The 25620-nt window shown below is 39.6% G+C and overlaps 1 protein-coding gene across 1 annotated transcript; it reads left to right on the top strand.

Moving 5' to 3' along the window:
* Positions 1-1741: 1741 nt before the first annotated feature.
* Positions 1742-19609, top strand: lingo1b (leucine rich repeat and Ig domain containing 1b). Its single transcript, XM_079338741.1, has 2 exons — positions 1742-2021; positions 16208-19609. The coding sequence occupies exons 1-2, from the start codon at positions 2010-2012 to the stop codon at positions 18065-18067; spliced, it is 1872 nt and encodes a 623-aa protein (XP_079194867.1). The 5' UTR covers positions 1742-2009; the 3' UTR covers positions 18068-19609.
* The last annotated feature ends 6011 nt before the right edge of the window (positions 19610-25620 follow it).

The following is a 25620-nucleotide window of genomic DNA, read 5'->3' as shown; positions in this document are numbered from 1 at the left end:
TTCATCAGGAACAAAACCCTTCACAAATCTGAGGCTCTGAGTCACTGCTAACACCGAAATGGAAAACTTCAAGGCACTATTCCATGTAAATGCATGTGTCATGAATCAGCAGTCCAATCTTTTCAAAGCGCTCACAGTGCATTCAGCACCATTCACAACATAAAACACGAGACAAATTCATCTTGCTCCATGTCAGATTGTTCTTATACTCAGCATCATCCATTCAGGATTCTTCAAAACTCACCTTTCATCTACTTTGATTTCCTACAAGGGCCATAACTCTTCTCTTTTAGATTAGCCTCTAGTTGAAGAAATGAGCCATCAATTCATTTTATGTGGTATTGGTGTGTGCTCTCCCTTTTTCATTGCAGAAATAATTCTTCCCCCTCTGTATGTTTTATTGTAGAGCACAGATGCGCAGCCATTGGCCGTTTACAGATCTGTGTACTGCTCTTAGTATAATAGATGAAAAACAAAAGCAGGGTGGGCGCCTTGAAGGGGACATGTGCCATAAAACTGGAAAGAATTCATTTTGTTCTTCGAGAAAACACGAGATATTGAGACAAGAGATATTTAAACTCAAAAACTAGAATTGTTTCAATTTAAAACATGTCATTAAAGCAAGATATAGATGTATTATTAAGCATGAAAAGCAATAGAAATATGCCAAAATATCTACTGCCATATACTGGACCCAAAGCAAACGGAAGCTGTGTGCAGAAAAAAGGACATGCAATTTATTTGACCATTTACAAGCTATGATATGATTGATCAAACCCCCCTCCCCCACTGGGGTTTTCCTCTCCATTGGAGAGCCAGCTGAGGTGTTTGTTTCAAGATGAAATCAAATCAAATTCAACCAAACACATCTTTTTGATATAGACATTAATATAGAGTTTCAAATGTAAGAAATACAATTCAGATGTCTCTTTCTTTTCTTTTTTTTTTTTCTTTTTTTTTTTCCAACGTGTGTCACACTGTTAATATTGAAGCCAGGAGCCCTTCATGTCCACCACCACTCCACTAAATCCTCAGCCCCATAATCTCCCATAAACACTCCCCGACTGTGGAGCCTCCTTAGCACTGGCGGCATGTGTGTGCCAACTCTGTATACCCATTAGCACCACTAAGCCTCAGTTTCTCCCCTCCAAACCCTCGATCCTCTCAACAAAGGTGAGTCTGTCTGATTATTACCTGACTTTGCACTATGGGTGGTTTTAATCCTCAGCTCTGGCAAGAAATGTGTGAAAACAAAAAAAAACACTGATTCATTCCTTTCCAGAGAAAAGTCTTAAGCTGCCTCTCATTACCAGCAAACGTTTGCATACTGCAGAAAATGAATTTCAATTACTCTTTTCCCTGTAGCTTCATCACTCCCACCTCCCCTTCATAACCTCACTTCACTTTTCCTGCTCATCTTCATCCTCCTGCTTTTCTGCACATCTCCCTCTCTAGCCTTTTTTTCCTGTATCACACTCTACTCCCTCTCTACTCCTCTCTATTTCCCCTGCAGCCTGCTAACAAGATCATTCCAATCCTCCCATAAATAGGAAAACTACAGTAAACAAAAATGAGAGGAAGACGCTGCCGGTGCAATCAGACAGCATTCCTCTCGATTTCTTTTCAAGTCCCCCTGCTGCCTGCGCTCTGTGCCGCTCATTCCTCCCAGTGCACTGCAGCTCCTCCTTCCACCTCCTCTCATCAGCTGCCCCTCCCTCTTCCTCTCTCTGTCTCTGCTAGGTGCAGCATGTATGTGAGCGTGTGCGAGTCAGCAGAGCCGCCTGTGTGTTTACATGTCAGCCTATCAGGGCTGCCGGATTTAGCGCATCTGGAGAGGACAGAGGCATTTCTCAAATGCCCCTCAGACGAGGGATTCTCATCGCTGCAAATGTCCCTCTTTCCCATCTGAATCTAGCCTAGTCTCCAGTCTTACATCCCTGTCTCCATGCTTTCGGAGGCATTTTGAATTTCCTTGGCAACATGGAGCTGCCTGAATTAGAATTCTCTGCATGACAGTCCTGGTAAGTACTCTGTCTCTATGGTGGGCTTTGAGCGCTGAGGCATCGGATCTGATTTATTATGGTGCAGTGGTGGGGCCAGGAGATCACCAGGGAGCAAATTAAAGTCAGGAATAAAATTGTGTATTATAGAAAAAAGGGAAGGGATGGAAAGCAGGGGGGTCATTCTCAGAGGAGGGCTTCAGATCTTATTTGTGCTTTGTCATCCAGATGGGTTTCATTTTTTGCTGTGTGCCATGCAATCAGGCTGTGTACTGTGTGGAAGACACAAATAATGTGTGCATGTGTTTTCTGATTGCACAATATGTGGAATTTGTTATCTCAGGGTGAATTTATTAGTCCAGAAACAGTCTGTGAACATGATATTAAATGTATGAAATCTTAAGTATGCAAACACACCTTTGTCCCGTCTTTTAATTTCCCATCTTAAAGGTGTGAAGCTGAGCAGGAGAGCGTCTGTTTTGTGTTTTCTCTCTTGACTGTTTTGGCCAGGCTGGTTGTTGCTGCTTCCTAATCTGCTCTCATTAACATTCATGTTCCCCTTCAAATGCCAGCAAACTCATCGAGACTCACACTTATTCATTCTCAGCAGCTTTTTGCTGCTGGCTATTTCCAGTGGCGATGAGAGATCCTATGCAGGTGTTTGATTGGCCACCGGTTAGAAAGATGGGTGGATGGTGGTGCTGATGGGAAGGGTGGGTGGGTGTGTTCAGGGGGGGAAAAATGATGGTCGACTTGATGTGATTATTTATGCAGGGCCAATAAGCAATCTCCAGTTTAATTGCTATTGCTTGTTATATTTGCATCTTCATAATTATGGCTGCAACGCTTCAGCAGGCAGACAGCAATGAGGGGACTCTTCCTCTCTGGTTTTTTAATAGTGCTGTAACATCCTCTGCAAGACCTCCGACAGTCTCAGAGTGAAGAGTCTGCTCTTCATGTCAAGGTTTAGGATCTCTCAGAGCTCTTAATTGGGACCCTGTAATCAGGTTATGACAGCTGAGTGGAGTCTCTCTTTTCTTTTTTTTCTTTTTCGTACTTATTTATGCGTGACACTCTCGGTGCATGTCTACAGCTCCAAAGCACTGAACACATTTTCAAGGGATTGAAATGAGCAGCGCATGTTTATGACGGGAATTTCTGATATCATCTGGTGAACAAATGAGTGGTCATCATTACCATTGTCACAAAGCAAACTTCATTTCAACAACCTACGTATTTCCAGTGTCAGTTTGTTCCGTTTGCAGGTCTTCAAGTATCCAGAAATGTATATGACCATTACAAGGGCAAGTTTCGAACTGCACAATGTATCCTCACATAACAGATATTTAATGAGCCTACATTAATATTCATTGAATTGATATACAATGTATTATCACACATGGCCCAGATGTCAATTAAAATAGGATTTAATTGATTATATAAGATGCAAGTGCATTGAAAAACAAAAACAACCTTAACCTGCATCCATTGATTTCTTTATGATTGGATCTCCCAAACTGGTGCATCACAGCAAGCTGCTGGGGATCTATATTAACATACAACTTCCCTACTTTCACCATGAGATAATATGTGAGATATTCAACTTGTTTTAACATTCAGATAACACATAGCTTTGAGCATTCAATAGGGCTTGTATTCCTCTTAATAATTATACAGATATAATTAAGTGTTTCCACTGTTGTATGTTTTGGTACACTTGCATGAAAGTTTGTCTCCAAAGCTGTATTGGATGGCAACACTTACCAGATGTTGTTTGTTTTTATTGTGACTGGACAAAAAACCTTCTGCTTTTGTAAAAGGGGGAGTCTGGGAGAAAAAAGAAAACTAAAACTGCACTGAGTCCAACCCAAATATAAAACCAGAAGATGCTAAAATCATAAGAAAGAAGAAGAATCCGAATGATTTAGCAGATCTGTGGTTTCCCATATTGGAGCATAGTTTGGCATCAGTTTACTTAGTACTCACTGTTTTTTACATGTGTTCTGAGGAATTGACAAATTTGATGACATTATAGAGGACAGCTGTATTTATTTATGCTATGACGTTTCTTTACTAAGTGTTTTCAGCACAATTATTCAATCCATGACTGCTGCATGAACATGAAAGATGTCACTCTAACGGATAAGTTGTCAAAACTAAGTGTCTTAAATTCAAAGTGTCTCTCTGAAACAGACACCAAACAGCCACAGCATTACTGTAGGACCACTGACAGGTGAACATTGATTATCTTGTAACAGTGACACCTGTCAGTGGCTACATGTTAGGCAGTGAGTGAACATGTTGTCCTCGAAGTTGATGTGTTGGAAGCAGGTAAAATGTGCAAAAACGAGGATGTGAGTGACTTTGAATGGGCCTAATTGTGATGGCTCGACAACTGGATCAAAGCTTCTCTAAAACTGCAGATGTTGTGGGGCGTCCCCACTCTGCACTGGTCAACCCAAAAGTGGTCCAAGGAAGAAAAACTGGTGAACCAGTTACAAGGTCATGGGCAGCCAAGGCTTGTTCATACAGTATAGGCGAGGACAAATGGACTTCTAAAAAAAAGATATTCATGCTGGTTTTGATTGTAAGGTGACAGCACACACAGTGCATTTCAGTTTGTTGTGTTTGTGACTGCATGCATATAGCTGCAGACCAGTCAGTGTGTCAATGCTGACACGTGTCCACCACCAAAGGCACCTAAGAGATGGTGCCCTGGAGGATCACAACAGGGTTTGACTTGCCCTCCAAATTCCCCACATCTCAGTTGAATTGAGCATCTCTGGGATGTGCTGGAAACACATGTCTGATCAGTGGAGGCCCAAACCCACAACTTACAGGAATCAAAGGATCCTCTGCTAATTTCCTTGGGCCAGATACTACCTTCAGAGATCTATTGGATTCCATGTCTCGTCAGGTCAGAGCTGAAGAGGGGCATCGATACAATATCGGGCAAGTGGTAATAAGGTGATGGCATAAAGTTAAGGAACACAAACCCCTACTGCTCAGAATAGAATAACATTTGTGGACATTCACAGTACATGCTCAAAAATAGTCAATTAATACTGAAACAAACTTGTAGAGTGAAATCTGTAAGATTCAGAGGCTCTTCCTGCTGCATGGAGAGATTCAGTAATTATTAGAAGCATATTTGAGAATGCACTTATATCATCAAATAGCTAGAACACAAAGAAGGAATGGATGTGTTGTCCAAGCAAGCTGATTTAAGTATTACAATTCCTCTCAAACGTAAATACTGACTCAATTTCTATAATCCTGTTGTCAATATTAGTTAGCTATTAAAAGATTAAGGCAATGCACACAATTGAAATAAAAGCCATGGGGCCTAAACTTCACTTGATTCCATTCCAAACAAAACATAGCAGCTGGACACACTGATAGCTGCTCTGCTGCTGTGTTTTTCACACAGTTTTTGTTCCAAGCTGTCATAAGCTTTATATTCGGTGATGCATAATAAAGGTATAATGATTAGAAAGCCACTGTATTTGTTCCAGAGTTTACAACATGGGCTCTTTGTGAGTACCAGAATGAATAATTTCCCTCCGTGTGAAGCCTCTGTAATGTTTTTTACCGTTTTATTTTTTTCACATTAGATTCTATAATCTAATTATAGCCCATTTTACTTACAGCTGAAATCAGAACACTCTTGCACATTACAGTTCATTTCTGATGCCCCAGAAAGGACGTCTAAAATGGCCAGCTAGGGTGTTACTCTTAAGGCCTCTTTCTGTAACCAGATCCGTGTGGAGTCAAGTCACTGCCACATAATGGGTAACATCAGCCACCTTGAAGAGGAAATGGTGAAAAGTGATTGTGGTGGTGAGTGCCAGAGCTCGTGTTTAGACAGTGGTCTGCTTGATGCCGAGGTGACAGACGGCAGATCTGTCACAGGATACTCAGATTTGCGTTCTACAAATGTATTCAGAAGGTCACCGTCCTGCTGCTCGGCTGCAGCCTTCCTCATTTAAATTTAATAATAACAGCTCTATGCAAAATATGAAACAGGCGTGGGCTACCAGGATGGAAGGCAGAGGTTGTCTCATGCTCATGCCACCGGCTCCATTTAGGCTTTTACAGAGCATAGGCTGCAACAAATTACATTAGAGGTGATCATGTGGAAATCCTGAGAAGACGGTCAGTTTCCTACTCATCCAACTGTCTATAGATATCATTTTCTAGTTTCTACGTTTGAATTTATCAAGACAAGTCATCTAAGTGATACACAATGACTTTTTTCAAGAGAGAGATGAGCAAGTAACAAGATGCAAAACAACACAAAGTTAAAGAACGTCTGACACCAGTCGTCTGGTTTGTAAAGGGATATGTTGAATTGTAGTATTTCTGCATTCTTAAAACTGCAAGGACTGTGTTTGTTCGCCGTGGTCAAGCTTCTGGCACTATACTCTGCTCTCAACACAAACGGCGTAAGCATTCCTTCAAAGAAAGAGACGTTAAAACACCATTGAAATACACTTCTCAAAAATGGTTCAAGTTTCCTGGCATCTGTATGGGGGGGGGGAAAAACCAGCACAGCACTTCATATTTGTACTCAAGCCAGTAATTATTGCCTGAGTGAGTTGGTGTGAAAATCTCTCACAATCTCCCTTTGTGCTTTCGATGAAGCACTGTAAGAGGCTTGTGTGAGGTAAAATTGCCTTTAGCGCGGCATTTAGCCTTTTCTCTTTTTCAATTCCAGCCTCAACAACATTGTATGTCCCCCGATGGTGAGAAGGAGATAAACGTTTAAGTAATTTCCAGCTTATCCTTCTTGACTTTCAGAAGCATTGGGTGTTGATGAAGAAAAACAGAAAAATGTGATATTAGACTGTTGTTGAAGCAAGACACAGATCTGCATGCCAATAATGGAGAACAGGTTAAATGTAGAGCATGGTTTATCCAGGCTTTGAATTCTCAGTATACTTAAAGTTGAAGTATCGTTTAACAACTTTAAAATTCAAAATGATTCTAGTAAAAATCTAATCTCTGTTTCGGTACCACAGCATCAAGAACAGAAGTCATTGTTTTTAGTGACCAAAACATGCAAGCAAAATTACACAAATACGATGGCAACATATTTGTGAAATTTAAACACGGTCATCTCGTCTACTCTCTTTCTGTTTCTAAGAAGTATAAACAGAACTTAAATGGCAGACGGATTTGAGAAACGTCTGTGCAACCTGAGAATTAAAATGGACCAGGACTTCTCTCTCTTGGGTTTTAAAATAAGACTAAAGATATGTACTTTTTTTATGCCCATTTACTTTTTCAAAACTATCAACCAACAAACACTGGAGAAAATGTCCTTTTAGTAAAATGTGGCTTCAAAAAAGTCTCATACATTTTGATAACTTTAACTGGTTCCAATCCATTTGCATAATAGTTCTGATTTGATGATTCTGAGTGTAACACAGGATGTCACTATATCAGCACCATGTCTTTATTTCTTAATAACAGCAAGAATCCAAAGAAATTCCAAAAAATCTCATCAACACTAAATTAGATGACTAATAAATAGTTGGAGTAAGCTAAATAATGAATAGCACAATCTGCAGTTTCCAGTTTCTCTCAGTTAATTTGTTTTAGTTCTCTATCCCGTCTGCTTTAGTCCCTCTGGCTCTCACTGACCCCCCTCAGCATATACTGTAAAAGCCGTGGGCAGCTGCTCCAAGCTTAAAAGCCTCCAGCTCAAAAAGCTCCCACACAATGATTTTACGCTACCTGTCCAGTATGGAAAAAAAGCAGAGTCAGGGCCAGTATGTTTTAGAGGGTCGAGTGCCCGGTAAAGACAGTCAAACAACTACAAACCCAGGAGGCAGAGATATGTTTTTACACGAGTTAAAACACCAAACAAGGAGAAAATGTGAAGTGATAACTGGACCATTTCTCACTCGGCCGGGGCAAAGAGTCGCGAGAAAAATAAATGTAGAGTCCGAGTGAATGAGTAAGTGACCATGGGCCATCCTTAGGCCTTGTTCTGCTGGATAACATTAGTCTTTCAGTGCTAAAAAAAACGCTTGGCTTTTTTCCCCTTTTATTAAGTTAAATCTAAATTTTTTAAAGGACTATTGCAGAAAGTTCTACACAAGAATACCTCGGATATACAATCAATAAGATATTATTTAGATCATTTAGATTATTGTGTAGTGTTAAGAGTTTAAGTGTTGATCTTTATCTTCTACATAGTGTTTAATGCAAGACAGATTTCCTGATGTAATCTAGTTAAAGCGATTCTGTAATAATGGTTATACATTGTTACCAAACATATGTCTAAATACTGTACATGTCTCCAAAATAGCCATATCCAAAAATGTGAAGGAAGTAAATAAAGCTGATAGAAGCGTTGAGGAATGCAACTTTAGGAAGTGTGAGACAGGACAGCACGACCACAATCTGTTGTCTGCCCCCGGCACAACGACATGAGTCACGTGTAGAACATGAGACTTTTGTAGGCTGATAATAGATTGGTCCTGAAATGATGAATAAAAAAAGTCAAGCAACATTGTGACGATGGAAGAGGGTTTTCGTCACAGCAACATTCGGGTTCGGGAGGTGCTGGTTGACTAATGATTAGTGTGCGCACCACACGTACAGCACAGAGGCCAAAGTTGGCTGCCTGGTTTGAAATGGTCACACGTCATTCCCCGCTCTCTTTTCCGCCCTGATTTCTGACACTATCCACGGTCATGTCTGTAAAATAAAAGGCATAAATTAATCTGAGGACGCCTGACGGCAAGCCGAGGCTTCACCTGATTGGCCTAATTGTTGAGAAAACTTGTATTCATTCATCTTCAGATGTTTTTTGTGACGTGTTCAATGGGCATGTTCATACTGCAGTAGAGATAAATATTACATTACATTTGCCAGTCCTAATTAACATACAGTCACCATGTGATAAAGGCACCCGAGGCAGAGTTCTGAGTGTAGTAAAAAAAAGCTTTTATCCAAGCATGTCTGTCCCCCACATCTTCTTTAGGGCATGACTCGTAGGTGTCGGATCAGAATTCCAAGTGCTTAGGATTTCCTGTTGTTTTTGCACCATCCTCTAACCCTCTTTACTCTTTGTTTTTTTATATGATTCAGTATTTTCCTCTTAAACAAGACACATTTTTAGTTCTCTCATTGACCACTTCTGAGATGCTTACGATTAGACTTTTTAAAATGTACGAGTCTCAGAGTCTTTGTCTGCATGTACGCAGCAGATGGTCCAAGCATATGTTCTCTGTCTATGCCTGCATCTGTGTTGGTTTGTGGTCAAACTACATGGCGTTGTGGCATATTGACAATGTCTACACACAGCAGGATGCACATCAATCAGAGCTTTTAATGAACATTCAAAAAATCATTGGACACATCAAAACTCATGAGAAACACATCAAAACCTAGAAGATGAAGGCAATGCGGTCGAAATCTTTGATCATTTTCTCTTCATATGAAAGAAGTAATTGTATTGAATTTTCGGGTATTTGTTCAATAATGAAAAACCTAATTGAACATCAAGTCAGAACAACAACTCTCGCTTTGTTCTTTCTTTGTATACAACAGATGAAAATAACAATTTTTATTATTGATTGTAATTTTCTTCAATATTTGTAGCTATGACTACAAATGTGCACTGCAGTTCATTCGTCCACTGTTGTAGTTCTATGGAGAGCCCTTTTTCACTGTGGTTCCACAGAGTCACTTGACAAAGTAGAAAAATGTACCACACTAAATACATGACCACTGGAAACAAAGAACTAGGAGCCTGAAACTCCAGCAGTTGCAGTTACCTCAATTATCGTTTTTATTAACGCCCATCGTTAATGTGTCTTTTACTACATGTGGAATGTTATTTGTGAAAAATGAGTAGAAGTGCTGTTTAAGCCAACGATTAACTTGTGTTTATAAGACCATGGAAAAGACTGCATGTCTCCCACAAAAAGAGTTTCCATTGAAGAGTCTCAGGTGCACTACAGCCGACTGAGGATCAAAGATGATTAAGTTAGTTTCGTCCACTGACCACACAGGAGATGAGAGACGGATTTGATCTTGAAGCTGGTTATTTCCAGATCGCTGGTAGAGAGAATGATGCAATCCTTACTGACTTGCCATTGGCTGACAGAGTTAGGAAGCCTTTGAACATAGTGCAGGTCCTGTGGAGTCACAGTGTGCTATCTTAACATGATGTGACGCGCCCTGACGGGATTAAAGCATGAACAATTAATTTCCACAAGCACACATGCTGCAGGTGAGCAGAGAACAAGTGTTAGAAGCCATCATTTGTTTATTTTTATTTTTTTCAGGAGATTTCACACAGAATAGGATTTCTGTTTAAGAAATAACTTTTTAATCCCTGAGGAAATATATGGAGGAAGCATTACATTAATCATGCAATTCAAAGGATAGACTTGACGTGAATGCACTCAAGGAACTGGTTTGTATACGTTTTGTACTATGTTACAAAGAAAGCCTCCTGCTTGGCTGGCTTCCACCACTTCCAGCAGTGATTCCTGTCAGCTGAATGAATGCTGTATTGGTCAGAGTGCATAAAGGTACTTCGAGGCGAACACAGTCAAATGGATAGCCTAACGGACATTGTTACTTGCAGTTCCATTAACCACAGTTGTCGGTGATTTTAGCTGGATAACAGGCATCATCCAGACCATTCATCTATAGTGTCACCTGTCAAAGCGAAAGCCATCCTGCATGAAGGCCTATAAGCTTTAGTATCTTCCTGGAATTGTTGGCAACTATTCTTAGTCCGAACAGTGCATCTCTTTTTCAAGCAAATTTGCACGACCTCTACTCTCTATCAACTTGTAACTCTGGATACAATACAAATACAAAATGCAAGACACTCTTTTACATTTTTGGTCCAAGCAGCGGTACGGACAATGCAAAGGATTTCCAATCAAATAAGCCAGATTTTTTTTTTTTACAACTCTCTTGTGTTTGCTTTCATGCCAAAAATGTAATGGGTGTATTATGCTTCTGTGGCCATAATTGTTTCTGCAGTGGCACACAGCTTTGTCAGTGCACACCTCTCTGTCTGAGGCTTCTGCAAACTGCCGCATGAAAGGCTTGGGAAAAATCTCTTTGCAGAACACTGCAGAACAATAGTTTTAGTGAAGAATACTCTAAATCACTAAATACACTAAATCTTTTTTTCATTACTTCAAACTGCTTGGTTCCTGAAAAGCCACGATGCTGGATTATGGGGCATGATGTGTTTTGACAACATTTTGGGTTATTTAGTTCCCTTTGGACAGAACCGGAAGAAAGTTGCCAGACAGCAACATTGTGAAAATTCACTGTGCCTTATGAAGACATACAATCTGCCACAGGTAATTAGATATAGTCGAGCATTTTCATTTCTGCATGATTCATGCAAGAACAAGAAGCTTCTGTACATCTGTTTGTCCTTATACTGATCACTACAATTATCCACACTCCCCTAATCTCTCTTGACACCATCTCCTTCAACAACAAAAAAGTGTGTCAGTGTGGATATCTTCTGTTCTGAAACTTCTGAGGCAAAGAGTGCACGACTTTTTGGCTGCAAGCCCCGTTAGCTGGAGGATAAAACGAGAGAGATTGATGGTTCGCTGACCACATGCAGGTGTGTTTCTGCATCCCAGCAGGAGTAGTTCCCATGCACTAGACCATTTTGCTTTTCTCATTCGATCCTGGCACGGTGGCTTGTCGGGTCTTTTCTTTTTTTTTTTTCTTCTTAAGGTTTGCAGGGGGTGTTAAATTTATCTGAGGTTTCCATGGAGGATTTGTTTTGAAGGGATTTCTCATATCTGACTGCTCATTCTTCTGCAGGATGTAGATTAGCTGGCAGCCTTCTGCAATACAGTTCTGATGCGTCTATGTTTATCCTGCAAGTATTTGGTAAAATGTCCGCATTGTTACAGGTCACTGTAGCCGTTTGTCACATCATTAATGTTTAAAGATCTATCTGGATCTCGTAATGCTACAGACTAGTTTTACATCTTTTCATACCAATGACATGAATGAAGAAGAGGATATCAAAATCTCATTTTCATTGAGAAAGGACATTGAAAAATATGGAACCTCTTGTGTTGATAACTTGTGTTTTTTTGTTTGCTGTTCAGACATTGCCTACTGCAGGTGGAGTTCAGTCTCCGTCAGCCTGTGGACGTTCTGAAACCCTCATCCACTGTAATCTCCTGCAAACACTGTTACTCTGATGCAGTCCACAATGTTGTCTTGTTTGTTTGCTTATTACGTTTTTTATGTTAAAATTTGTCAGTCGCGCAAACATACCAGCGGCAGCAGTTTTAAATCTCTTAAATCCTGTCCATATTTACCGTGTTACATTGCAGCTGTATCCTCTGTTTTGTTTAATCGGCACAATTCTCTAAACAGCTGCAAAAAAAGCAGTTAAAAGCTATGGAAAAGGGAGAGGTGCGAGTGAGCCTGTGATTCACATCTCTAATGAAGGCTGAAGCCAGAAAGCTGTTTAGTGAGAACAATTCATTTAGGAGCTGCTCTAAACTGAAATAAAAGCATTAGACAGAAACATAGGGAAAGAGATAATTGTCGATCGTGTTTGTTTCACTCTGGAGAAAAAAGTCTTGTTATAAATGTTCTGATTTAAACATGAACTAAAAAACAACACAATCTGTCAAGGACATTTGTTTTTTTCATCCCAATAGAATCAAACGTTTCGCAAAGATTTTAAAAGTTGAATTGTTGAAGGTTGACTCAAAGATTGTGTAAAACCTTCATAAATATGATTGAATCTAATTACAAACTTGTATCATATTCAATCCAAACAAGCAGCATGTTTCACTTGTAGACAAGAAAAAAAAAAAGAAATCTTCCGCGTCATAACAGCATGCACATCAATCACAGCAAACAGCTAAATAATTTACTATATCAGGGGAAATACTCTCGGAGCTCTCCGGCTGCTTTGATGATTCATGACAGCGGTCACAAGTTCAAACTCCCTGCAGGGACGTGACAGACAAGAGTTGCAGTGTATTGGTTTACAACTCACAGAAAAACTTTTAATTGCATCGACGATTTTGTTTATGTGAAGTCGAATTCATTTTTCATGAAGTGTTTACATTACTTTGCCCACCTCTTCTATTTAGAATGTTTCAATAATAATTAATATGGTCGCCAACTCCCTCGTTAGTTTAAATAACCAAATAGTCCTTCTAGCATTATGCTGCACACCAAAAGGTACTTAACAATAAATGAAAACAACCGAAGGGCATGTGTGCACTGAAGCATATAGCTCATTTGTCTGCGTGCTGCTTGCTTGCAGATATTCCTTGACCCATTAAGGGTGCACACCTCTCTTCTTCGGTTCGCCTTGTATCAAACCACACGGCACCAAAGGAGAGGCAAAGCAGAGATCCAAAGGAACCACCGACTAATGGTGAGCAGAGACATGCTTTTGAGAGGACGATGACAGGGTGAGAGGTCCACGGAGAAAAAGCAAGCAGTAGCAGATGGGCAGGAGGGAAAAAGTTTGTACACTCATATTCTTTCTTTGCACAGTAATATCTAAAAAGGAGGATGGGAAGAATCAATGTGAAGAGAAAGAATATGAGTTGGAGATCAAGAGCTGAAATTACATTTTTTTCTCTTGGCAGATGAAAAAAAAAAACTTTAAAGTCAAATCTAGGAGGAGGCTGAGGCTCAGAAAGAGTGTATAGAAGCGAAAATGCCGCTCTAATTGAGAGGTTATTTTCCAACTCCTTTTTTTTTCATCCAGAATTAGAGCTCAAGGTCAAAACAAAGTGTTGATACTGTGTGCAGATCTGGGCAGTGAGGCCAGATTACAAAGATGGTACCCCCTGCCCTTACTACACTGTGAATCATAAATCATGCATGGTACTCTGGTAAGAAAATCACTGCTGCATTTGCTTTTGCTTGTTTTCGATTAGCAATGACACCAGTGACCCACATCCTCATTCATATTCCTGACTTGACAAGATAAAATCGCATTCTGAGTCAAACAGATAAACGTGTCACCCGCTTTGTGCACCCAGTATCTTGGTAATATTTAATTACACGCTAAGGTTTTTGCATCCGTCACAGTGGATCACATTTAAAGGTGTGCTTACAATATGCATAAGCTTTTAGATTTTAAAAAAAATGAACTGAACAGGCTGTTTCCGAAAATATTTCACCATCCTATTGAAAAGACCTTCCCTGCATGCTTTCCATAAATTGGTAAGAGATAGAAGACAAGGAAAATCACAAGGGAGTAACGGAGAGACACGAGCTACACGAGCTTTCATTCTGACAGTCTGCTTTTTCACAATGCCCCATTCACAATGGACTGCTGCCCAATGTGTCTGACATATGCAGCCAACAGAAATTAACAGTTCTGGAGGAAGTGAAAATGAAAGCTGTAATTAGTGTTCCATTGGAAGTGCTCAGACCACAATCCAAGCTGCCTCGGTCCCATGATTTTAATTCAGTGAGAGTGATGTGGCATTTGTGTTGGAGCACTAGCCCATCATTCTAATCCTCACTATCAGGTTGGATATTTTTTTAGTGCTTACAGCATTATGGTAGACAGCCAAAGTGGTTCTAACAAGTACTAAGCCGATCATTTGAAGCACTCTTACCAAACCCACTCCTGTAGTGAATGAGTTACAGAAAGAATTTGCAGTGCCAATTCAGCTCCCATGTGTTATGACAATATTCATTATGATGAAAATTCAGACGAGCCCTACTGTATATTAACCTCTCATAATGGAGTTCCTGTTTTGAGATTTCAAAGATATTTACATCGCTGTTTATGATTGAGTTGTGTCATGATTTCCCACTTGTACAGCTGTATGGATATGACTTCTTTACTTCATTCCATCATGTACGCGACTGTTGTGCAACCTTTTTTAAAACATCAGGGATTAAGAGGGTTTTATGTGCTGATAAAAAGCCCAAGCCTTCATTAAATTCACAAGGCCAATCTCATACATAAAAAAGTTAATAAAAGCAATATAGAAATACACTAAATTCATAATGACATCATATAAAATCAAGGTGTGATTTCACAATATAGGAATATGGCTCTTCAAAGAGTCATAATTCAAAGCAGGAATAAACACAATATAATGTATGCTTTGATGTTACACATTATGTTTTACCACTCCAGTGCTTCAGGTTCTCTTTATGCAAAATAGGAAGGAGAAAAAAAAGCTTTAATAAAGTTCACGATTTCAATATGTGGAGAGGCAGTCTTTAAAAGAAAAAAAAAATCTATAAAAACTATCTCTCTCTCTCTATATATATATATATATATATATATATATATATATATATATAGAGAGAGAGAGAGAGAGAGAGAGAGAGAGAGAGAGAGAGAGAGAGAAATGCAAACATCGCTGAGCTTTGAAATACTTTGCATGTTGATTTTCAAAGAGTGCCTCACAGATGTAGCAGTGACTGAACTCACATGATTGATGTGAGAAGTAGAGCTTGAAGGTTTTAGCAAGTTAAAGTTCCCCCGAGTCAAAATCAAATGGGGGGTTTAAAGTCCTATGACAACCTCTCTCTCTCTATTTATCACTGCTTGGCAGAAATCTCTGCTTTATATCACTGCAAGGTCAACAGCTCAGCAGTGGCATTGGATGTGTTAACTTTGAGGGGCAACTGTTTCAAACAGTAGCATGGCAGTTTTGGGGTTCTAATTAAACGTGGTTTGTACAAGCGGAGACAATGTGTCAGTGATAGTGGAAGTAATTGTTTTCAGCACACTGTGAAGTCTGAACACATCAGGGTGGTTATATTGTGTGACCGAGCCCTTGTATTGATTGGCTGATTTCATTACTTGGGGGAAAGCCAACACAATAAAATGTCATGCAAGGAGAGAAGAAAGGCGGCTTATATATTGGTAAAAGTGCTCAGAAAAAAAGAAACATTTAGATTTTCATTGCATGGCTTCCCAAACATGGTGGCAACATGACTTATTCAAAAAAGACATAACTTTTAAATAACTCATAAATCCGCGTATTGTATTATGTCTCTTCTTTTGAAACTATTGACATTCGTTCAAATGAAAATGTGATTAAAGACTGAATGGAAACCAAAGTTCAATACATATAATTGCTTTCATTTTCATATTACTGTTGGGGTTTAAGTGGAGTACAGCACTGTCCAAAGTTGTTGAAGCTGTGTATTTTCCAAGCTAACACTGCTTCTTTCTCATGTGTTTACAGGTAAGCAGTAGGATGGTGTTTGGGGACACTGGTGGGCACTGCTACTTGGTGGCATGCTGGCAGCCCATCCTGATCCTGATGCTAGGCACCGTCCTCTCTGGCTCCACCACTGGTTGCCCCTCCCGATGTGACTGTAATGCTCAGGAGCGTTCAGTCGTGTGCCATCGACGGAGATTGGCAGCTCTTCCTGAGGGTATACCAACTGAAACGAGGCTGCTAGACCTCAGCAAGAATCGCCTAAAAACTCTCGGTACCGAGGAGTTCATTAATTACCCTCAGCTGGAGGAGCTGCAACTTAACGAAAACACAATTTCATCCATTGAGCCTGGGGCTTTCGGCAACCTAATGAACCTTCGAATCCTAGGTTTGCGCAGCAACCAGCTGAAGCTGATTCAGCTTGGGGTATTCACAGGTCTGACCAACCTTACACAGCTGGATATAAGTGAGAACAAAATTGTCATTCTGCTTGACTATATGTTCCAGGAGCTGTATAACCTGAGGGCTCTGGAGGTGGGGGACAATGACCTTGTTTTCATCTCTCCACGATCATTTCATGGCCTCAGCAACCTTGAAAGCCTCAACATTGAGGGATGCAATCTGGCCTCAGTGCCCACTGATGCCCTCAGCCATCTGCATAACCTGTTGTCACTTCGATTACGCTATTTAAATGTAACTGTCATAAGGGATTACTCCTTTAAGAGGCTGTACCGGCTCAGAGTGCTGGAGATTTCTCATATGCCTGCCCTGGATACCATGACCTCAAAATGCTTGTTTGGACTCAACCTCACATCATTGTCAATCACAGGCTGTAATCTCACTGTCATTCCCTACCAAGCCATAAGTCACCTTAGATATCTTCGTTTTTTGAATTTGTCGTTCAATCCAATTCACACTGTCGAAGGGAACCAACTGCACAATCTACAGAAGCTTCAAGCTTTTCATCTGGCTGGAGGGAGATTAGCTGCCATAGAGCCCTACTCTTTCAGAGGACTCAACCACCTCCGTGTCCTCAATGTTTCCGGCAATAGCTTGAGCACCCTGGAGGAGTCCGTGTTCCACTCAGTGGGCAATCTGGAGACGCTAGCTTTGTATGACAACCCATTGGCCTGTGATTGTCGTTTGCTTTGGGTCTTCCGTCGGCGGTGGAGGCTCAACTTTAACAGACAACAGCCCATGTGTGCGTCACCTGAGGTTGTGCAAGGAAAAGAGTTCAAGGACTTCCCAGACATCCTGCCTTCTGACTACTTCATCTGTCAGAAATCAAAGATTGTGGATTATAAGGTTCAGGAGAGCCATGTAGATGAGGGAACTACGGTTCACTTTGCTTGTCAAGCTGAGGGTGATCCAGCCCCGGCAATAATGTGGCTTTCTCCTAAAAAGGAATACATAACTACTAAAACTGTGGGGTCAAGACTTTCTGTGTCTAATGAGGGCACACTGGAGGTGCGTTACTCCCAAATCCAGGACAATGGCACCTACGTGTGTATTGCAAGCAATGCAGCCGGCAACGACACAAAAGCTGCCCACCTTTTTGTGCATAGTTACTCCCCTAATTGGCCCCACCAGCCAAACAAGACATTTGCTTTCATTTCCAACCAGCCCAACGATGAAGGTACTAATGTAACTCGGGCTTCAGTTCCATTTCCATTTGATGTAAAGACGCTTATAATCGCAACCACCATGGGATTTATCTCTTTCCTGGGAGTTGTCCTGTTCTGTCTTGTGATATTGTTCCTCTGGAGTCGAGGCAAAGACAGTACAAAGTCAAGTATAGAGGTTGAATATGTACCCAGCAAAGAAGAAACTGAGGAGGCCAGTCCAACTGAGCCACCCGTACAATTCAACATGAAGATCATGTGAACCCCAAAGGGAGTCCATGTAAGCTTCTAAACTGCAGTCAGGATGCATACTATCCTCGCTTCAAATATGTACTTGATTTCAGAGCGATAGATAATGCATAGCAGCAAACTACATCTTGAAAATATATCCAACACATTTTTTTTACTTCAGGGACTGAATCTTTAAAACAAATGTTGAATTTCAAATAATCCAATTTCTGTAAATTTGTATTGGCATTTCTCAATCAGTATGTTGACATGCACTTACAAACCCAATTGCTGCGTGGAACCAAACTAAGGTAATGGGTCAATGACTTTTATGATGGAACATTTTGCCTTTATGTAAAAGTTGAAGCTGATAGGTAGTGTAAAAAGAGACCTTCAAATACGGGCCAGGGTTGGAATCATACCCCTTAGTGCTTTGAGGACCATTCAGCATCAATTGTATCCTTTTTACCATGTGACTTACCATGGGGCATAAATTGTGGTGATACACATAAGGGTGAGCGCAAGAAATGTAATTCTCTCGGGTATTATCCTTGCCTCAGCACAAATGAGAAAAAGATTTTTTTTTAATCAGTCTTAATCCTGTTTTTGTTCCTCTGTTTTTATTAATGGAAAAAGCACAATAACCCCTTAGTACCCCCTATCTGTTACTAGAAATTCTAAACTGATTATCAAGTTAAATTATTCGTTATCTTTCATCCCATCAAGCAATAAGTATGAAATGGGTGTGAAGGGGGATTTTAGATAAAACAAAAAAAAGAAGAAAAAAAAACGTTAGGGAAGAGCGTGTTTTGACAACAATCAAGCACCCTTAATAGTGGGCAACTGAATTACTAGTAATATTTATTCTTTTTTTGTCCCTCAATGGTGGTTAAATATTATGCCCAAACTGTTTTGCAACCACCCACAACTAGCAAGGGCAACAGCAAGCCTATGGCTACAGCCTGAGCTTGGCAAAACAAATTAACTGTATTTCCATCGACTGGCTGTTGCCATGGCTAATGGGCCTTCCATTCTGGCTCTAGTGTCTGCATTTAATCAAGCACAATGAATGGAAGGCATCCCATAAGGCCAGCACATCTGGCAGTATTCTGATCAAGAAAATGGATTTGCAAATGTATGTAAGTTGTGTTAGGTTAAACTGGCATATAAACAGGATCAATCTGTATCCACATTAGGGCATGAATGTGGACATTAACATACAAGAAGGACCAAAGGCTGGCCACGCGAACACTGTTAATATTTGCCACATGAACCAAGTTACATTGTATACCCACAGATTTATTTCTGAGAGAATTCATTCTTTCTGACTAGTTCAGAGCAATTAACTTTAAATTAACTTTAATTAATCTTTAAAGATAACTATATGAACATTAATTTTGTCCGTTTAAAATATTTAAGGGAGGAAGTTATCTTTTTCTGGAATCAAAGATGTATAAAAAAAATCAGTTGGTGGATACAAGAAAAAGGAGTGTACTTCATCACTCGTCGAGTCAGTGAGCAGTGGCCTTTATTTGACAACATCATCCAACTGGGTTTTGTTTTTGTTTGGCACTGCTGTCTGGAAGAAACCAAGAAGCACTTATCTCCATGACTTTTTGCAGAATAATGATAACCATTGTATCCAAGTGCGTGTATCAGTTATAATAACTGAAGCTTACTATTACTGTGGTGATTGTCAAATGAGCAATGAACAAGTGTGCATGTTAACACACTGAATAAGGAAAATAAGCCAGTCCTACTGTATTGTGCTCCTTTCTGCCAACAAAAGAAGTGTGTCCTTAAATGTACTGACATGTCCGGCTATACATATTTTTTCTGTATTTTATTCTTTCCTTGTACATTATGCTATGGCACAATAGTATTGCTTTTGAAGGCTGTGGTTTATGAACATATTACCATCTAAAGAGCAGATTTTAAAATGAGTCACCAGGTAATCGGATTAACTAAACCCAGAGTGAGTTACTGCATTACTCCAAATAAAAGATAACACTTACTCATCTGACTGACAATTACTTATCCAGTGTAACTAAATTAATTTGTTCACACATCTGGCAGCACAAGAAGTAAGAGCACGCAGTCGCAGTCTGGAGGTCATATAGTCATGATGACTCTCAGAAAGTGGGATATTATGAATTTGTTGCCTTAAGTTGCCCATTTCTCGATGAGCACTGCCCAATATTTCTGCGTTAAATGAAGCATTATGCCTCATACAGATTTTATGTTGACTAAATAATTTCATAGTCTAGGTCTGCTCTGAAGATAATGTGTTCATTTACTTTTGAAGAACTTGTTTAAAAGGATGGGAAGATGGAAACTCTATTAAAATAAATAACGTTTTATATTACTGGTGCTCATTTTATATTGATGTTGAGCAAAAAAAAAAAAAAGAACATCTTTTGGACACATTTTTTCATAATTAAAAAAGGCCATATCTCCTTTTTGCAAGTAAAGTGATAAAATGTTCAAAGAGCTTATTGCTCGATTTAGGACGAACACAATGAAACACACTTTTGGTATTTGCCTAAAATAATCATCTCACTGCAGTCTATCATGTTGGTATTTGCCAGTGTGGTTGTTCACGATAATCATCGTGGATTCAACATGGTGGTAATGTTGCACCAAAATCCAGAGGATCTCTGTTTGGTATTGTACTGTGAACCAAAATAGCACAACAATGTGAGATCATGTAAGGCTGTGGTATCCTATTTCTATTGTCACACCTGGCTCAGTTTTCATCCGTCTGAGCTGCATATTGTACGCTGCAGCTGTCCTTTGAGCTTTATGCTAATATTAGCACAGTCCTTTTAATACATTGATCTATGCGTGGCAGCCCGCCAAGATGTCAACGTTGACCTCTACATATTGATTTTCTATTTTTCTTACTATTCAGAATGGGTAAAATCTTATTTCATGGCAGAGCTGTACGTATCACATTCGCCCATTGCTTTTTCTTTCTCTGTCTCTCTCTACCTCTAATACATTGACAACAGACCCGTGTGTGAATAACACTCCCCCGCCCCACCCTCAACACTGTGAATGAAAACATGATCAAACACAGCTCTGCAGCAACATAATGTGAGGAACAATCATAATAAGATTACCTTCAGGATAAATTCTTTTTTGCATCAATATTCTTATTTTCATTCAATCTATGAACACTTGACGGTGTTATGTGTCAGGGTCAGTAGCAGGAATACATCATCTCTTACATCTGGAGATGAACATTTTAAAGATTTGTTTCTATGCTGTGCTACGGCACTTCATTATGCACTTGCATTTATTTCGATTTCAGTCACATTTCCATTGTGCGGCCTTACATGGGAGGAAGGATTGTTGTGGGCTTTTAGCCTGCAGGCAAAACATCACGGTTCAATTTCTGAATACAATCAATCCTGAGTTCATGCATGGCTTGTGTCGTGAACATTTGTCTAAAACGAATACTGTCAAGGTAGTTCTGATTAATAGCTCCATGTTTTCTTAGATTAATGCTGTCACCCTCAAAGAACAAATTCTTTTCAAAGCATGAGAATGGCATCGCAAGCAAATGGTGATCGTTATCATCAAGGATACTGCAAGAAGAGGAGTCCATTGTAAGTCATGTTTGGACAAGGTGGAGGCTAGAAACATCATATGCAATCAACCAGACATACCGAGAAGCAACAAAAGTTGATACTCTGAGAAGAGCCATGGGACTCTAAATAACCATTAGTATGAATTATCAAATTTGTTTTGGATTTAAAAAAAAAAAAAAAACAGAACAGAACAGAACAGAAGGGTGAACAAAAGTGGTAACAACTTTTTAACACTTACAAGACCAAAGGAAGGGAAGGTTAAAAAAAAAAGTTTTTTTTAACTGTACTTTTGTTTTAATTTTTTCACTAGAATTAAATATTTCTGTGTGTCTGCTGGGCACAGGTTTTAATCTGTATGTTTGTAATGCAAACTAACTTTTTGTCTCCGATAGGAAGACACCATAACTGGCCATAGAGCGGGGCGATATAGCCTAAAAATAAAACCCTTGATTTTTTTCCGCCACATTCGATTTACAATTTCCAGTGACTTTTTTTCCCAAACAACCTACAAAAACCTTTTTTTGGTACCTTTTGTGAACAAAATTAAATAATTTATTTGCATGGTATGCTCAATAAGCTACGTGATAATCAAACCGTAGCGAATGTACATTTCAAAGTGTTTTTACATGTTTCAGTGAATTGCACTTACACAGGACTAAATGGGCCTGAACACGGTTACCTCTAACGTCGTAATACAACACGCTTTATGTTAATATGAAGCGTGTTGAGTTTATAAGATGAAGCCCAGAGAAACAGCGGAGGTTGTTTACCAACCATACAGGTATCCATGTTAAAGCGAAAATTGATCTTCATATTTTTTAAATCCTCCAAAACCATGAATTCAAATTAATCTAAAATCAATGTATCGCCCAGCATTAACTGGCCAATCTTTAGACATTTAGTTCTAATACCAAACTCAATTGCAGCTGCACATTATGGAAACAGGAATGAAACCGGAGGCTCCGTAGTACATTATAAGCTTTGTGAAAGAGTTTTTTAAGGATGGGATTTTATTTATGCCTCAATTTCAAGCAAGAGAAACTTGCAGGACACACTTTATAGAATTACAGCTGTAGCAGCAGCAGAAAGCAGCCAGATACCGCTGAGCCAAGTAATAACTGCAACTTTAAAATCGATTCTGTAATGAAACCAGTGTAGAGAAGCCGTGAAAAATAGGCTGATATGGATGAATGAAGTGTGTTTATTCTTTATCAATAATAAGCAATGTATTGGCAGAAGAATTACGCTCAAACTGGAGTTGAGTCATTGCTTGTTCAGGACAAACATTAAATTATTGCCAAAGGAAAGAAGAAGGAAGAACAGCAGTGTGCTCTATCTCTTCAATTGTACATGCTTGATTAAATGTTGCCCTACTTTGAAGCTAAAGTCATAATGTTCTGAATTCAATTGGGCCAACTTGATGTACAGTTTTGGGGCTGTGAAACAGTTTTTGTACGGAGGATTTCAGGCCATCATACAGGAAAACAGTTGTGATAAGAGACATTTTGGAATATTTTCCTCATATCTTGTCAGGAAATAGATGAAGATTAATCACATGGTCAAGAAATAACCTGAGGGGAGAAAACTAAAGGCACTTCACAAGTAAATAATGGAGCAGAAGAAATAAACACGCCTCAGGACTTAACGTTTTCTCTTTGACAGGTAGGATGAAAGTTACATCTGGGTGTTATTATGAGCTGTCAAAAGACACCCTCAATTAAAAATCAATTCAAAAGGAGTACATTGGTGTTGTAAGAGCTGGAAAACTACATAAGAGCATAAGCACTTAATACCAAGTGTGCCCCATCTCTTCTTTTGATAGATTTTTATAATCTCAATGTCTATTTGGTTAATTGATGTCTTAAATCCTGTTAAAATCTTAACATGATCTACTACATGTTCATCACACTGAGAATTATGTTTCTCTATAGAATTTCAATTGAAGAATCCATTGAAGAGAGATGTAAAGCTGGGCTGACAATAATATGACAAAAATCTGCCATAGATGTCCAGAGGAATCACTAGCATCCTTGTGTTTCCAATGTTTAGTGAGCAGGATAGCAACCACATATATTACAAACAGGTGAATACTTTCAGTTCTCACTTTAATGCATCCATTATCTCTGGCTACAGTGACTTAGCCCTGGATGGATTTCAATTTTATCGATTTATGCGTGGCCAAAAAAACTGGCTTACAAGAAAAAGGGAGCAGAAACCACCATAAATATAAAATACGAATAAGATTTAATTATGTCCTTCTCTGTATTATAATTGTTTAAGCTCTGGAAAAAAAAGTAGAGTATCATATAATAATGAAATGTGACTTTCCTTTCTAGGAGGATTTCAAACGGTGTTCCAGTTTCGCAAACCATGTCAATATTTCATGACTCCTCAAGATGGCGCTTGTGACATGAGTAGGGGACGATTAAAGGAAGTTATTTGGCACAAAGTTAACGATAACATTTTTAAAAAAACTGGAAACTGACATCATGGGCGGTAGTAGCTCTGAACGTACAGAGACTCGAGTTGGGAACTAAAGGGGTCAAGTCCCGATGTGGACTAAAAGATGGCAGTTAGTTTGGTAGCTGGAGAGATAATTTTTGGGGGCTTTTCATGCAGTTATTGGAGAGACAAGACAACGGATAGAATCATAAATCGCAGAAAGAGAGAAAGTGGGGAAAGACATGCGGCAAAGGAGTCAGAGGTTGGAGTCGAACCCAGCCTAACCCCTTGGAAGACAGCCTATGTACTGTAGCTTTGGCACTAAACACTAGGCTAGTGGCATACCTTCCTCTTGATATATTTTGACAATAGTATGAAGCTCTTTTCCTTATGCAGAATTGTTTACGTGACTCAAATGAAAACGCTTTTTATCAAGCTTGTTTTCCAGAATATTGTCAACAATCTTTATTTAGATTTGCACCTTCGTGTGCCCTGCTTTCTTCCATAGCAACTACTGATGTAGTGACAGCTGTGGGAAGATAAGAGTGGAAAAACATCAGACCATTATGCTCCTCAAACCACCTCAGACAGCGATCCATCTTTTATTGTTGTTGGTTGCAGTTATACAACACTGAAAAGAAATCCATGCCTCCCAAAAATACAAGAAGTCCAAATGAGACTTATAAGCACGTCTATTTAATAATTCCCATTTTAACGTTTAAGGCAATCCTTTTTTGTGTACATACTTAGATGTAAACATACAACACGTCAGCCAAAACTAAAAGCTTTTTTAACTACTAAGCGTCCCTGTCACAACTGTCTATAACTCTGTGTTGGAGTGCTTATGACAGAATCAGGTCATGCAACAAAGTACAATGATGGCAGTAATTGGAAGTTCTTCTGACACACAAAAGCATTAATGGATAGTCTTTTTTTGTTGTTGTTTGTTTTCGTGAAGCTGCACCTTAACAAGGAAAGCATCGATGAAATGTCCCCAAAACAAGAGAAACAGCTATGTCTCCGATATTTCTGTCTGAGAGGGCACCATGACCTTGACAGGTTTTTTTGCTCGTTACATTGTCTAATAGGCAGAGTGGAGTGGCACTTCATTACACTTAACAAGGCTCGGTTGCATACACAAGGAGACACCTGTTCCAGCTGACAGAGTAAGTGGATGTGTGGCTGATATAAACATTGAGAGTCTGACCTGACCTTGTTTCAACTCACAGCTACCATGACATTCTCAATTTGTTGATGGAAAGACAGATTCTTGTAAGGACGATAGGAAAGGGCGGATCACAACACCCACTTCTCTGAATAATGTAATGGGTATGCAGAGAAAACTTTGTCTGTGTGTGTGCCGACAGGTGTGGCCAATGTGGACTGGCCATCTGGACGAGTGGGAGTCCAAGTGACCAGCCAGCTCCATATGGGTGTGTGTGTGCAAAGCAGAACAAGTCATTTATTCTATCAGCATTTCAGCCAACAGAGTGACTGTGCTGGGCATTCATTGCTACCTGGAGTTAAAAAGGTAGGTCTCAGTAAGTAATAA

Source organism: Symphodus melops (assembly GCF_947650265.1).
Source record: "Symphodus melops genome assembly, chromosome: 3".
Taxonomy (NCBI): domain Eukaryota; kingdom Metazoa; phylum Chordata; class Actinopteri; order Labriformes; family Labridae; genus Symphodus; species Symphodus melops.
This window is presented reverse-complemented; position numbering and strand designations above follow the sequence as displayed.